The 15,471-nt window shown below is 41.5% G+C and overlaps 1 protein-coding gene across 2 annotated transcripts in view; it reads right to left on the bottom strand.

The window, feature by feature from the left end:
* The window catches only part of LOC122561801 (peroxisomal succinyl-coenzyme A thioesterase-like), a 58,129-nt gene extending 45,198 nt beyond the window's left edge, over nt 1-12,931 (bottom strand). Inside the window, exons 1-4 of one of the 2 annotated variants that reach the window (XM_043713972.2) lie at nt 12,796-12,931; nt 5,496-5,591; nt 2,292-2,498; nt 257-356 (exon numbers count right to left, since the gene is read on the bottom strand). In XM_043713972.2, the coding sequence (XP_043569907.2) occupies nt 257-356; nt 2,292-2,498; nt 5,496-5,589 (401 nt within the window). In that variant the 5' untranslated portion in view covers nt 5,590-5,591; nt 12,796-12,931. Of the gene's footprint in view, nt 1-256; nt 357-2,291; nt 2,499-5,495; nt 5,616-12,795 lie in introns of both variants that reach the window. The other variant, XM_087999435.1, reaches the window with a different exon arrangement.
* Between the last annotated feature and the right edge of the window lie 2,540 nt (nt 12,932-15,471).

Genomic DNA, 15,471 nt, shown 5'->3' with positions numbered 1-15,471 from the left:
AAACTGGAAAACCGCTTCTTAGTAAATCTGATAATGTCCAAATGTACAAAAAGAGGATTTATTTTTGTTATATGAGGGTTACCAATGGAAGTGAAAATAACATGAGGACTAACAGAACAAAACTGAGCAGGAACATATTTTCTTTAATTTCTAGAAATAATCACAAATTTTTAAAGAAAAAGACATAAAAATAAGGATTCCCTATTTCAAAAAAAAAATCCATGTAGTTTAAGGTAGATAGAATTTTTAAGAATACCGCATTCCAGGACGACTACCAGGCGCAAGCTTCATGCTCCATATTAAGCCCATCGGTTCCTGGCCCTTGTACGTGCCTCCAAACGACTTGTCTCTGCTAACTGAACAATAACATTAAAAGATGCTTATTATAAACTCCTAATAGCAACACTTCCATCTAGAAAAAAATCTAGATACTGAACATATGAAAAAAATATTAACAAAATAACAACTTTCCATAATAAGACATATACTAAATTTTATAAAACTTTAAAGTTATGTGATGCAGCTTGCCTTAGAATCAGTTTTGAATCAATTTGATAAGACAAATTCTGTGAAAACCTTCTGGTTACAGTGTAAATTCACAAAAATGCCTAATTAGGCAAGATATTCAGATTGTGTAATTTTTAGTCCAAACTGTTGCCTAATTTCCCCATATTCTACACTTGCAGCTTATAATAGCTATGAGTGATATTAAGTAATAAAAGTCTGTGCAGAATCTGCTGGCAAGAATCAACTAAATGAAGGAGGGAAGCAGAGAATGCAGATAATTTGTTATTTTGTAAATTTCTAATAGGTCTTTTTCTGGTTGGCCGGAGATAACTTGGAAAGAGGGTGCCATAGCATTCGATCCTCAGGGCCCCAAATATTTATAATTTATATTAACGACTTGGATGCAGGAGGTAGGAAGTATTACAGCCAAATTTGTACATGACAATAAAATAGATGGGAAAGTAAATTGCAATGAAGATACAAGAAATTTACACATGGATATGGATAGCTTAGGTGATTGGGCAAAAAAATGTGCATGAGAGATTATTCATTTTTATCAGAGGAATAAAAATGCAATTGATCTAAATTGACCGAAACTTCAGAGTGCTGCGGTGCAGAGGGCTGGGTGTCTTCGCACACGAATCGCAGAAATCTAGCATGCAGGTATAACAGGTAATAAGGAAAGCAAACGGAATTTTGTTATTTATTGCTCAAGGAATAGAATGTAAAAGTAGGGAGGTGTTGCCGCACAAAGACATTAGTGAGACCACACCTGGAATTCTGCAAACAAATTTGGTTCCCTTACTTGAGTTGGATATATCTGTACTGGAGGAAGCTCAGAGAAGATTTGGTGCAGCATGGTGGCTCAGTGGTTAGTACTGATGCCTCACAGCGCCAGGGACCGGGATTTGATTCCTGGCTTGAGCGACTGTCTGCGTGGAGTTTGCACATTGTCCCCTTGACTGTATGGGTTTTCTCCCGATGCTCCGGTTTCCTCCCACAATCCAAACGATGTGCAGCTAAGGTGAATTGGCCATGCTAAACTGCCCAGAGTGTTAGGTGCATTAGTCAGGGGTAAATATAGGGTAGGGGAATGTGTCTGGGTGGGTTACTCTTTGGAGGGTCGGTGTGGACTTGTTGGGCCATAGGGACTGTTTCCATACTGTAGGGAATCTAATCTAATCAAAAGGTTAACTAGTTTGTTATGAAGAGAGACTGAGCAGTTTAGGCATCTACTTACTGAAAGAAAAATGATTCAAGATCTACTAATACAAGATACTAGAGGTAATTGACAAAGTAGACATAGAAATTCCTCATGCAGGGCAGAATAAAATGAGAGTTTTAGTTTCAGAATAAGAGACAGCAGATTTAAAATAGATGTGGAGAAGCCACTTCTCACAATGGATAATGAATCTGCGGAATTCAATGTCCGATACTGCACTGGATATTGGGATATTGAGTAAATTTATGAAGAAAATAGACAGAGTTTTAATTAGTAATAGATTAAAGGGTTATGGACAGTGGCAGGAATATGGAGTCGAGGCCAAGATGAGATCAGCCATAATTATATCAAATGGTAGAGCAGGCTTGAGGGACCGAAGTGCCAACTCTTGCTCCTTACTGTCATCTTCAAATTTTTAACATAGTGGTAGCAGTTGCGTGTGTTGGAGGGAGGTTGGTGTTGGTCTTCTACTGTCAGAAATGACCTCACACCAGCTGTCTTGAGTGTTAAGGTTGTCCTTAATGTTTCAACAACATTAGCAGCATAACATAATTGCTCAAACCTCGAACAATTCCTTCTGAATCACTGACATAATGGGCATATGCCTCCCACCAATCGGCATCCTCAGACAGCAACTTTGATTGTAAAGTAACTTGTCGGTTGGGCATTAAATATGTAATCTTAAGTCTGATTAGTTCATCCACAAGTCCCCTTGTTGGTTCTGCTACGATCATGGGTGCCACATAGTGACTGTATCTTCTTGGAGCACCTAGATTTAAAAGAAGAGTACATAGGCTATTTATGGAATCGAAACAAGTTTGAGAAAATGTTACACATCTCCTGATATATTGCACAGGTTTTGAAATCAGATAAAACCAATTAAAACAATTCCACTCCCACCAAAAGAACCTGATCATGCAGAATAATAACATACCTGTTTGGCAAATATTTATAAAGATCACAATATAATAAAATATGCCAATGTGTTCCAGAAGAATTTTATTAAACAAAATTTGACATCAAACCTCAAAATGAGATTTTAGCCCAGGTAACCAAAACAAAAGAAAACGGTAAATTTTAAGAAGGTATTAAGAGGTAAGAGATTGGGAGAGGGAAAAGGATTTCTGAGTGGGAATTCCAGATACTAAGCCCCATGCAGCTAAAGGAATTGCCATTAAAGAAAGAGTGGTTAAGATCAGGCATCGAGAAAAGGCTGGAATTGGAGGATCATACAGCTTTGTAGAGCAGTACAAAGATGGGATTTTGGCATTCTAAAATGTAATATATTGCCAGACTTGTAGGTCAACAAACAAACAAATAAAAGATGAACAGTATATGGAAAGAGTCAGGATATGACAGGATTTCGGACAGATTCAGGTTTATGGAGACAGAGAATGGGTCAGAGGACAGAAGTGAAACAATTAAGTTTAAACAAGTTTGAATGGTTCGGCAGCAGATGAGCTAAGGCATGCATCAAGATGAGTAATGGTATGGAGATAGAAGATGCAATTGTAGAAGGAAACTCATCTCAATTGCAAATGGTCCAGCTCAGCCTTGGACAATGAACTGTGACAGTGGCTGGGAACAGAATATGTGGTAGGGACAATGGGTTAGGTCCTAATACTTAGTTTGGGGTGCCAATCAAATGAGCTTCTTTGACTTGGATGGTATTGAGTTTCTTGAGTGTTGTAGTTGCACTCACCAGGCATGTGGGACTATTTCATCAGAGTCCTGACTTGTGTTTTGTAGATGGTTGATAAGTTTTGAAGAATGAGCAAGAAAATTATTCACCACAAAATACTCTTCCTTTGTTTTTTTTTAAAATGGCTCATCCAGTTCAGTTTCTGGTTCATGGTAACCCTCACAAATGTTAACAGTGAAAAACTAAACGATACTAATGTTATTGAATGTTAAGGAGAGATGTCGAGATTCTCTTGTCAAAGATGGCTATCACCTATCATTTAAATGCCATGCACATTTCTTGCCACTTTACAGTCCAAACCTGAGCATTGTGCGGACATTGCTGCATGTGGATAACGACTGCTTCGGCAGCTGATGAGTATGAATGGTGCAGAACATTGTGCAATTATCAACAACATCCCCACTTCTGGCGTTAGAGGGAAGATCACTGATAAATCACTTGAAGATACTGGGTGTGAAGAACTTTTTTTTTAGATTAGATTACTTACAGTGTGGAAACAGGCCCTTCGGCCCAACAAGTCCACACCGACCCGCCGAAGCGCAACCCACACATTACCCTACATTTACCCCTTTTACCTAACACTACAGCAATTTAGCATGGCCAATTCACCTGACCTGCACATTTTTTGGACTGTGGGAGGAAACCGGAGCACCCGGAGGAAACCCACGCAGACACGGGGAGAATGTGCAAACTCCACACAGTCAGTCGCCTGAGGCGGGAATTGAACCCGGGTCTCCGGCGCTGTGAGGCAGCAGTGCTAACCACTGTGCCACCGTGCCGCCCACTTCTGTAGTAGTACTGGAACAATTAGCAACCAACAAATTTAATCACCTCTCTTCTTGGTGGATATGACTCCAACTATAGAGACTTTGATTAATCCCAGATTATGTGCATTAAATTTCACCCATTAGTCTGCCCTTTCCATTATCCTGTTTATATCCTTCCAATGTATTTTTTTAAATAACAGCTCTCCTCAACATTTAACAAGTCCCCTTCAGTCATAAAATTTTGTTGCTACATCGTAGTCTGTGAGATTTGAGTCCGAGTAACACTTACTAATCCTAATGCTTTATTTTTTTATTTCCTAATCCATGTCTTAATCATTCCCCTGCATCTCCTCTCATTTTGTAACAAGCTTTCTTAAAATAGATTTACACAATTTCTATGGTCTTATCTTAAACCAGTCACCTGGATAAATTTAAGAGTTTTTAGAACAATCAAGGCTGTTATTGATATCCTACATATTCTGAAATGCTCACCAATTTGACATCAAACTGGTGATTCGAAGATGTGAGTCTAACTGATCTATATGCAGCCAGTTTACTAGTTTCACTGCTACATGCAACTGTAATCAGAATCTCTGCTATCCCTTTTAGAAATTTCTCAAAAGCCTTGGGTTCATGCCTTCAGAGTCTAATGATTTACCCACTTAAGTTCTGTTCAAATTTCAAAACAAAATCATTACCGAATTTAATTTTACACTTCATGATCATGTTTTTTTTAAATGAATGCAAAATACCTTTTCATTGAAATCAAAGTATAAACAGGTTGCACATTTATTGCTGCCAATTTAGTACTCCTGACAGAGTCACAATTTACTCCCATTGTATCCCAGTGAATATATAATATTATTTTATGAAGAAGGCATGAATGGAATTCTGGCTTGAATTAATATCCATTAAGTTGCAATAGTCATCCCTTGAGTATTTAAGCATAAGTCACTATTCTGTGCTAGTGATTACAAGAAACAAGAGAGCAGAATTTTTATTCTCTGTAAAGTAAACAGCATTTTCTCATTTGCGCATTTTATAAATAACAATAAACACTTTTGTTTCCAATTATTCGACTTACTTACGTGAGTTATTAAAGTAAATTAACCAGTGGTTGTGATAGAACCCTGACATTCTTCTTCCAGCACAAAAGGATCTTAAAAAGTTATATTTTGCAATATTCAGTCTTTGTACAAAATAATTAATGAGCAGACTTGACTTAATAATGAAATTAAGATATCATCCAACATTTTGTACTTAATTGAAAAGATTACCATAGAGTATTATACTGTACCTGATGAGAAGCATTTTTGATGGGACATTTTGATGTTGTTGTTACTATGAAGATGGCTGTATTTATAGAATCTTAACCTCCAGAGGGACATCATACCTAGTAAAGTAACGAGCGAAGTAACTGTGAAAATGTTTCAAATAGGAATATTTATCAACGATGATTAAAAATAACAAATGCCCCAGCTCTATAAATTGGCTTGCTCCAAGCATAATTTGTTTTTGACCAATTACACAATTCAAATAGATAAATGAATAACTTAAAATGTGTAACCTATTTATAAGCTTTGTTGTCAAATTTTAAACAGCACGACCAAAGCAGAAAAATATGACACAAATAACAACCCTAGCAGCAACAGGTACCAAAACTCTAATTGTAAAATTAAATTTTTATATCTCATTCTAAATATTATTCAGATGGAGAAAAATTGCAGAAAGCTATGGAAGAGGGAAGAGGGAATCCTCATGCATGAACCACAATAAGCTAGTATCCACGTTCAGCAGATAATTGAGATGGCACATGGAATTCTGACCTTCATTTCAATAGGAATGGAGTATAAAAGTACAAAGGTTTTACGAAAACTATACAAGGCACTAGACAGATCATAATTGGAATACTGTGAAGACCTTTGGGCCCATTATCAAAGGAAAGATGCACTGCCATGGCAGGCAGGCAGTCCAAAGAAGGATGATACGAGGTATGGAGGGTCAATCGTATGAAGAAAGGTTGAGCAGGTTGGGATGTACACGTTGGAATCTAGTAGAACGACAGGCATTGAACCAGACAAGATTATTGGGGTAGAAAAATGTGGTGCTGGAAAAAACACAGTAGGCCAGGCAACATCCGAGGAGCAGGAGAATCGACGTTTCGGGCATAAGCCCCTCTTCAGGAATAAGGGCTGAAGAAGGGCTTATGCCCGAAACATCGATCCTCCTGCTCCTCGGATGCTGCCTGGCCTGCTATGTTTTGCCAGCACATTTTTCATTTTCAACTCTGATCCCCAGCATCTGCAGTCCTCACTTTCTCCAAGATTATTGGGGTACCTGACAGGGTAGATGAGGAGAGATGATTTCCCGATGTGAGACAATCTAAGATCAGAGGTCACAATCTCAGAATTGTGGGTCACATATTTAAGACAGGGATGAGGAGGAATTTCTTGAGGGTAGAGAATTCACAGAATTCTTGACCATAGAGAGTGGTCAAGACTAAATCATTTAATACATTCAAGGTTGAGATGCAGATATTTTTAAATTAATAAGGAAATCAGGGTTATAGGGAAAAGGCTAGTCCCATGTGCCAAATCTAGTCCCATGTGCAAGCACCCGGCCCATTTCCCTCCAAACCCTTCCTATTCATATACCCATCCAGGTGCCTTTTAAAATGTTGCAATTGTACCAGCCTCCACCACTTCCTCTGGCAGCTCATTCCGTACACTTATCACCCTCTGTGAGAAAAAGTTGCCCCTGAGGTCTCTTTTATATCTTTCTACTCTCACCCTAAACCTATGCCCTCTAGTTCTGGACTCTCCCACTCCAGGGAAAAGACTTTGTCTATTTATCCTATCCATGCCCCTCATAATTTTGTAAACCTCTACAAGGCCACCTCTCAGTCTCTGACACTCCATGAAAAACAGCCCTAGCTTATTCAACCTCTCCCTATAGCTCAAACCCTGGCAACATCCTTCTAATCTTTTCTGAGCCCTTTCAAGTTTCACAACATCTTTCCGATAGGAAGGAGACCAGAACTGCACGCAATATTCCAACAGTGACCTAACCAATGTCCTGAACAGCCGCAACATGACCTCCCAGCTCCTGTACTCAATACTCTGACCAATAAAGGTAAGCATACCAAACGGCTTCTTCACTATCCTATCTACCTGCAACTCCACTTTCAAGGAGCTATGAACCTTTATCTCTTCGGTCAGCAACACTCCAGAGGACCTTACCATTAAGTGTATAAGCCCTGCTAAGATTTGCTTTCCCAAAATGCAGCACTTCACATTTATCTAAATTAAACTCCATCTGCCACTTCAGAGTCCACTGGCCCACCTGATCAAGATCCCGTTGTAATCTGAGATAACCTTCTTCGCTGCCCACTACACCTCCAATATTGATGTCATCTGCAAACTTGATAACTATATCTCTTATGCTCACATCCAAATCATTTATATAAATGATGAAAAGTAGAGGACCCAGCACCGACCCTTGCGGCACTCCATTGGTCACAGGTCTCCAGACTGAAAACCAACCCTCCACCACCAACCTCTGTCTTCTACTTTTGAGCCTATTCTGTATCCAAATGGCTGTATTCCGTGAGATCTAACCTTGCTCAACAGTCTCCCATGGGGAACATTGTCGAATGCCTTACTGAAGTCCACATAGATCACTTGTCCACCATTCTGCCCTCATCAATCCTCTTTGTTACTTTTTCAAAAAACTCAATCAAGTTTGTGAGACATGATTTCCCACTCACAAAGCCATGTTGACTATCTCTAATCATTCCTTGCATTTCCAAATACATGAACATCCTGTCCCTCAGATTCCCCTCCAACAACTTGCCCACCACCGATGTCAGGCTCACTGGTCTACAGTTCCCTGGCTTGTCCTTACCATCTTCCTTAAACAGTGGCACCATATTAGCCAACCTCCGGTCTCCCGGCACCTCACCTGTGACTATCAATGACACAAATATCTCAGTAAATGGCCCAGCAATCACTTCCCTAGCTTCCCAGAATTCTAGGGTACACCTGATCAGGTCCTGGGGATTTATCCACTTTTATGCGTTTCAAGACATCCAGCACTTCCTCCTTTGTAATAGGGACATTTTTCAAGATGTCACCATTTATTCCCTACATTCTCTATCTTCCATGTCCTTTTCAACAATAAACATCAATGCAAAATACTCATTTAGTATCTGCCCCATCTCCTGTGGCTCCACACAAAAGTCGCCTTTGAGGGGCTCTATTCTCTCCCTAGTTACCCTTTTGTCCTTAATGTTTTTGTAAAAACCCTTTGGATTCCCCTTCATTCTATTTGCCAAAGCTATCTCATGTCCCCTTTTTGACCAGTTATCCTTAGTAGCCATACACTCAGATGACAAGCAACATGAGTTCGACTGGGACAACACTACTATTATAGGACAAGCCAAACAGAGAACAGCCAGGGAATTCCTAGAGGCATGGCACTCATCCACAGATTCAATCAATAAGCACATCGACCTGGACCCAATATACAGGCCACTGCAGCGGACAGCTGGAACTGACAACTGGAAGCGGCAGATACAAATCACTATAAATGCTGGAGGAAACATCACAGAAGCGCTTCACAGGAGACTCCCAAGCACTGAGGATGTCACCTAGACAAGGGACGAAACGTCTGCAACACAAATTTCCAGCTCGGCAAACAGAACCACAACAACGAGCACCCGAGCTACAAACCTCCACCCAAACTTTGAGCCTTTATACTCTTCTTAGCATTCACTTGATCTATCTTGTCTATACTTGACATATGCTTCCTTCTTTTTCTTAACCAAACCCTCAATTACTTCAGTCATTCAACATTCCCCATATCTAACAGCTTTTCCTTTCACCCTAACAGGAATATACTTTCTCTGGACTCTTGTTATCTCATTTCTGAAGGCTTCCCATTTTCCAGCCATCCCTTTACTTGCAAACATCTGCCCCCAATCAACTTTTGAAAGTTCTTGCCTAATACTGTCAAAATTGGCCTTTCTCCAATTTAGAACTTCAACTTTTAGATCTGGTCTTTCCTTTTCCATCACTATTTTAAATCTAATAGAATTATGGTCGCTGGCCCCAAAGTGCTCCCCCACTGACACCTCAGTCACCTGCCCTGCCTTATGTCCCAAGAGTAAGTCATGTTTTGCACCTTCTCCAGTAGGTACATCCACATACTGAATCAGAAAATGTTCTTGCATGCACTTAAATTCCTCTCCATCTAAACCTTTAACACTATGGCAGTCCCAGACTATGTTTGGAAAGTTAAATCCCCTATCATAAACACCCTATTATTCTTATAGATAACAGGGATCTCCTTACAAATTTGTTTCTCAATTCCCCTCTGACTATTAGGGGGTCTATAATACAATCTCAATAAGGTTATCATCCCTTTCTCATTTCTCAGTTCCACCCAAATAACTTGCCTGGACATATTTCCAGGAGTATTCTCCCTCAGTGGGCGGCACAGTGGCACAGTGGTTAGCACTGCTGCCTCACAGCACCAGAGACCCGGGTTCAATTCCCGACTCAGGCGACGGACTGTGTGGAGTTTGCACATTCTCCCCGTGTCTGCGTGGGTTTCCTCCGGGTGCTCCGGTTTCCTCCCACAGTCTAAAAGATGTGCAGGTCAGGTGAATTGGCCATGCTAAATTGCCTGTAGTGTTAGGTAAGAAGGGGTAAATGTAGGGTTATGGGTGGGTTGCGCTTCGGCGGGTCGGTGTGGACATGTTGGGCCAAAGGGCCTGTTTCCACACTGTAAGTAATCTAATCTAATCTAATCAGTACAGCTGTAATGCTATCCCTTATCAAAAATGCCACTCCCCATCCTCTCTTGCCTCGCTTTCTGACCTACCTGTAGCATTTGTATCCTAGAACATTAAGCTGCCAGTCCTATCCATCCCTGTAATTGCTAATGGATATCCCAGTCCAATGTTCCTAACCATGCCCTGAGTTCATCTGCCTTCCCTGTTAGGCCTCTTGTATTAAAATAAATGCAGTTTAATTTATTAGTCCTACCTTGTTTTCTGCTTTGTCCCTGCCTGCCCTGACTGTTTGATTCGCCTTTATTCTCAACTGTACCAGTCTCAGATTGAAACCTTTTCTCACTAGCTCCCTGGGTGTCCCCCCACCACCTTCCTAGTTTAAATCCTCCAGAGCAGCTTCAGCAAATTTCCCTGCCAGTATATTAGTCCCCTTCCAATTTCGGTGCAATCTGTCCTTCTTGCACAGGTCACTTCTACTCCAAAACAGCTTCCAATGATCCAAAAAGGTGAACCCTTCGCCCATATACCAGTTCCTCAGCCATGCATTCATTTGCTCTATTTTCCTATTCCTGCCCTTACTAGCTCGTAGCACTGGGAGTAATCCAGATATTACTACTCTCGAGGACCTCCTTTTTAAATTCCTGCCTAACTCTCCATAATCTCCCTTCAGAATCTCAACCTTTTCCCTTCCTATGTCATTGGTTCCAATTTGTACAATGACCTCTTGCTGGCCCCTCTTCCCCTTAAGAACATTCTGCACCCACCTTGAGACATCCTTGATCCTGGCACCAGGGAAGCAACACACCATTCTGATTTTTCGCTGCTGACCACAGAAATGTCTGTCTGTACCTCAGACTAGAGTGTTCCCCCAAAACAATTGATCACTTGGAACCAATGTACCTCTCATTACATTAGAGTCAGTCTCAATACCAGAAACTTGGCTGTTTGTGCTACATTCCCCTGAGAATCCATCACCCCCTTCATTTTCCAAAACAGCATTCTTGTTTGCAATGGGGATAATCACAAAAGACTCCTGCACTACCTGCCTACCTCTCTTACCTTTCCTGAAGTTAACACAATTATGTGACTGTATCTGAGACTTTCCCCCGTCCTATAACTGCCATCCATCACATCCTCTTGCTCCAGTAAATTCGTCATTGACTCCCCAACAAATTCATAAAATCAACAAATAGGGTGGCACAGTGGTTAGCGCTGCTGCCTCACAGCGCCAGAGACCCAGGTTCAATTCCCACCTCAGGCGACTGACTGTGTGGGGTTTGCACATTCTCCCCGTGTCTGTATGGGTTTCCTCCGGGTGCTCCGGTTTCCTCCCACAGTTCAAAAATGTGCAGGTTAGGTGAATTGGCCACGCTAAATTGCCTGTAGTGTTAGATGCAGGGGTAAATTTAGGGGAATGGGTCTGGGTGGGTGCGCTTCGGCAGGTCGGTGTGGACTTGTTGGGCCGAAGGGCCTGTTTCCACACTGTAAGTAATCTAATCTTGTAGCCAAATGAAACATTGTTTGGGAACTGATTAGGTCACCAGTCAGAGGCCAAAAGCTCCAGAGACACAAAATCGAGTGGTGTGAATATCCATCAATGTGTCCCACAAAATATGAGAAAACGGGCCCAAAAAAACCTCTCAAATGCTACCTATAGGCAGAGGAAAATGGACCATGTAAACTCTATGCAAAACACATGCGTACCTGGAGTTGCTATAAAATTGACAGAAATATGCAGAGAATTGCCTGCAACACAGAGTCAATCTCCAAGAAAATCACCAATGATTTATTTAATCATAGAATGAGGAAAACTGAAGCAAGGGAAATAAATTGTTAACTGATTGCTTCAAACCTCTTCTGCTGGAAGTAACTCCAGAGCTATGAGGATGTTTGAATACAATCCTCTGTCTTAACCAATCAAAATCCCTTTATGGACTCTTTATATCAGCTTCATGATTTGCTTTGACACAAAGACTAAGTTATGATTCATTTACCCTTACCCACACCTACCCCTGCTCCATATCCCTACATCACGAGCTCTTATTTGCCATGGTAATCTTTGATATCACATTTTATTGAATACCTTTCGGTCATTCAAGTGCATCACATCTACAAGTTTGCTTTACTCTACTTTGTTACTTCCTTAAAAGAACTCTAATAACACTATTCAAGACGTGCATCACCTTATGCTTATCCACTCCACCTAATCATACAATTTTCTGAACATCCTAACAACTCCTTAAATAATAGATTCCCTCCAACAGATCTCAGGCTAACTATAGTTTACAACTTTGTCTTCTTTCCTGTATAGCAGCATTACACTAGTGGTTTTCCAATCATCTGGTAACTTCCCACAATCCTGAGCATTTTAGATCACAAACACTGCACATACTATCACTGCTGCAACTTTGTTTATGACCGAGGATGCAATTTATCAAGTCCAGCTAACTTTCTCTTATTCTCTAGTCTCCCACATTTTTAAAACATGCCTTGTTGATTTCTAAATCAGCCAGCCTTCTAACTTAACAGTTCTGCTCTTGGAAGTGCGAGCCTTGTTACGTTGGAAAATTGTTGAGCACGCAAGAACACTTCGTGCTATTAGCGGGGCCTCGCACAAACCGGTGACTTCCTAATTACAGCCGTGACTACATTTCAAAAACTATTACACGCTAGCTGTGAAATCCTTTAGGGAATTTGTGAGTGGTAAAAGAACATATATATATTTTAGTTAAAGTAGCTGCCGAGGTGAAGACTCATCCTTGCACTGTCACTCTGGGGAAAGAGGTCAAAAGAAAATCCTTACCTCCACTTGGACACGATAAAATAGACTGGTGACTTCTTTAAAAGGAAAGGTAAAAAAAAATTTCATGTTCATGAGGAAACAAAATGCAAAACAGTCGAGAAACTGAAACGGAGCCAAAAAGTACGTCATCCCCCACGTCCCACGTCCGAATGTACCCGCATGCGCAGTTTAATTGCACGGGCACCGCCGTGTTGCGCATGCGCCCTTCACGGCCGCTCTGGCGGGAAAATTGAACCAAAGCGCGAGAGGCGAACGTTAAAGGGGGCGGGTCCAGTTGTACAGTTTGAGGGTGGAGAAGAGAACCATAGAATCCCTACAGCCTGGAAGTAGGCCATTCGGCCCATCGAGTACACACTAACCCTCTGAAGAGCATCTCACCCAGAACCACCTTCCTCCCTGTAACCCCACCTTTCCCATGGCTAACCCATCTGGACTGCACATCCCTGAACACTATGAGCAATTTAGCATGGCCAATCCACCGGACCTACACATCTTTTGACGGTTGAAGGAAAGCAGAGAAAACCCTTGTAGACACGGGGAGAATGTGCACACTCCCCACAGGCGATTGCCTGAGGGTGGAATCAAACCCTGATTCCTTGCGCCATGAGGCAGCAGTGCTAACCGTGGAGTCATTTAAGAGATTCCACAACTGCACTGAAGATGAAGACATTTTCAATAGAATTATATTCTAATTGTATTTGCAAAGAGAACATGATACATCCTCGTATCCTTTATCTATCTCTATTGGCACATCCACTTTTCTCATTCAGCAGTTGACCAGTTTCCCCTAAAATGTATCTATGACATTCGTCTTCTGTGGCAGCAAGCTCCACTCTCTGAGCAAAGGGACATCTTTTGCAGAAATTCCTATTATTTATTAAAACCATGTAGACATTTAATCTCATTTACCCCAGCACAGGCACACAGCAGTTGCAGTGAACACCATCACTGAGATAGACGACAACCAAATGGGTAATTTCACTAGCACCCATCCAAGCTCATGAATTTTACAATCCATAAAGACAAGAGCAGCTGATGCATGGAAACTATGGCAATAGAAAAATATTTATGGCCCTTAGTTCTGGACTTGCCTGTAGATTGAAACATCTTATGTGAACTTAGTCTGTTTTTGATTTTAAAGATGCACTTCTGGTGAAAGAACAGCTTAATTGAGCAGAATCAAGCTGAAGCTGGATCCTCACTAAGTGATTTAGATGAGCCTTTTATAATTCCATAAGAAATAAGAACAAGAGTAAGCCATTTGGCCTCAAGGCTGCTTAGACATTCCATTGGAGTATTGTGTGCAATTCTGGTGTCCCTCCTATTGGAAGGATGTTGTGAAACTTGAAAGGGTCCAGAAAAGATTTACAAGCATGTTTCCAGGGTTGGAGGATTTGAACTACAGGGAGAAGGTAAATAGGCTGGGGCTGTTTTCCCTGGAGTGTCAAAGGCTGAGGGGTGACCTCTTAGAGGTTTATAAAATCACAAGGGGCAAGGGTAGGGTAAATAGAGAAGGTCTATTCCTAATGGGCGAGTCCAGAACTAGAGGGCGTTAGGTTTAGGGTGAGAGGGAAAAAATTTAAAAGGGACCTAAGAGGCAACTCTTTCGCGCAGAGGGTGGTACATGTATGGAATCAGCTCGATGGGTATCTGATTATAGAGTCATAGAGATGTACAGCATGGAAACAGACCCTTCAGTCCAACCTGTCCATGCTGACCGGATATCCCAACCCAATCTAGTCCCACTTGCCAGCATCCAGCTCATATCCCTCCAAAATCTTCCTATTCATATACCCATCCAAATACCTCTTAAATGTTGCAATTGTACCAGCCTCCACCACATCCTCTGGTAGCTCATTCCATACACCCTCTGCGTGAAAAAGTTGCCCCTTAGGTCTCTTTTATATCTTTCCCCTCTCATCCTAAACCAATGCCCTCTAGTTCTGGACTCCCCGATCCTAGGGAAAAGACTTTGTCTATTTATCCTATCCATGCCCCCCATAATTTTGTAAACCTCTATAAGGTCACCCCTCAGCCTCCGACGCTCCAGGGCAAGAGCCCCAGCATGTTCAGCCTCTTCCTATAGCTCAAACCCTCCCACCCTGGCAACATCCTTGTAAATCTTTTCTGAACCCTTTCAAGTTTCACAACATCTTTCCGATAGGAAGGAGACCAGAATTGCACGCAACTCTTTCGCGCAGAGTTGGCCTAACCAATGTCCTGTAACATGACCTCCTAACTCCTGTACTCAATACTCTGACCAATAAAGGAAAGTATACCAAATGCCTTCTTCACTATCCTATCTACCTGCGACTCCACTTTCAAGGAGCTATGAACCTGCACTCCAAGGTCTCTTTGTTGAGCAACGCTGCCTGGGACCTTACCATTAAATGTATTAGTCCTGCTAAGATTTGCTTTCACAAAATGCAGCACCTCACATTTATCTGAATTAAACTCCATCTGCCACTTCTCAGCCCATTGGCCCATCTGGTCAAGATCCTGTTGTAATCTGTTCACTACACCTCCAATTTTGGTGTCATCTGCAAACTTACTAACTGTACCTCTTATGTAAATGGCAAAAAGTAGAGGATCCAGCACCGATCCTTGTGGCATTCCACTGGTCACAGGCCTCCAGTCTAAAAAACAACCCTCCACCACCACCCTCTGTCTTCTACC

Source organism: Chiloscyllium plagiosum, unplaced genomic scaffold, assembly GCF_037043375.1.
Source record: "Chiloscyllium plagiosum isolate Xiang-an unplaced genomic scaffold, Cpla_swu_hap1 HiC_scaffold_23, whole genome shotgun sequence".
Classification (NCBI taxonomy): Eukaryota; Metazoa; Chordata; class Chondrichthyes; order Orectolobiformes; family Hemiscylliidae; genus Chiloscyllium; species Chiloscyllium plagiosum.
This window is presented reverse-complemented; position numbering and strand designations above follow the sequence as displayed.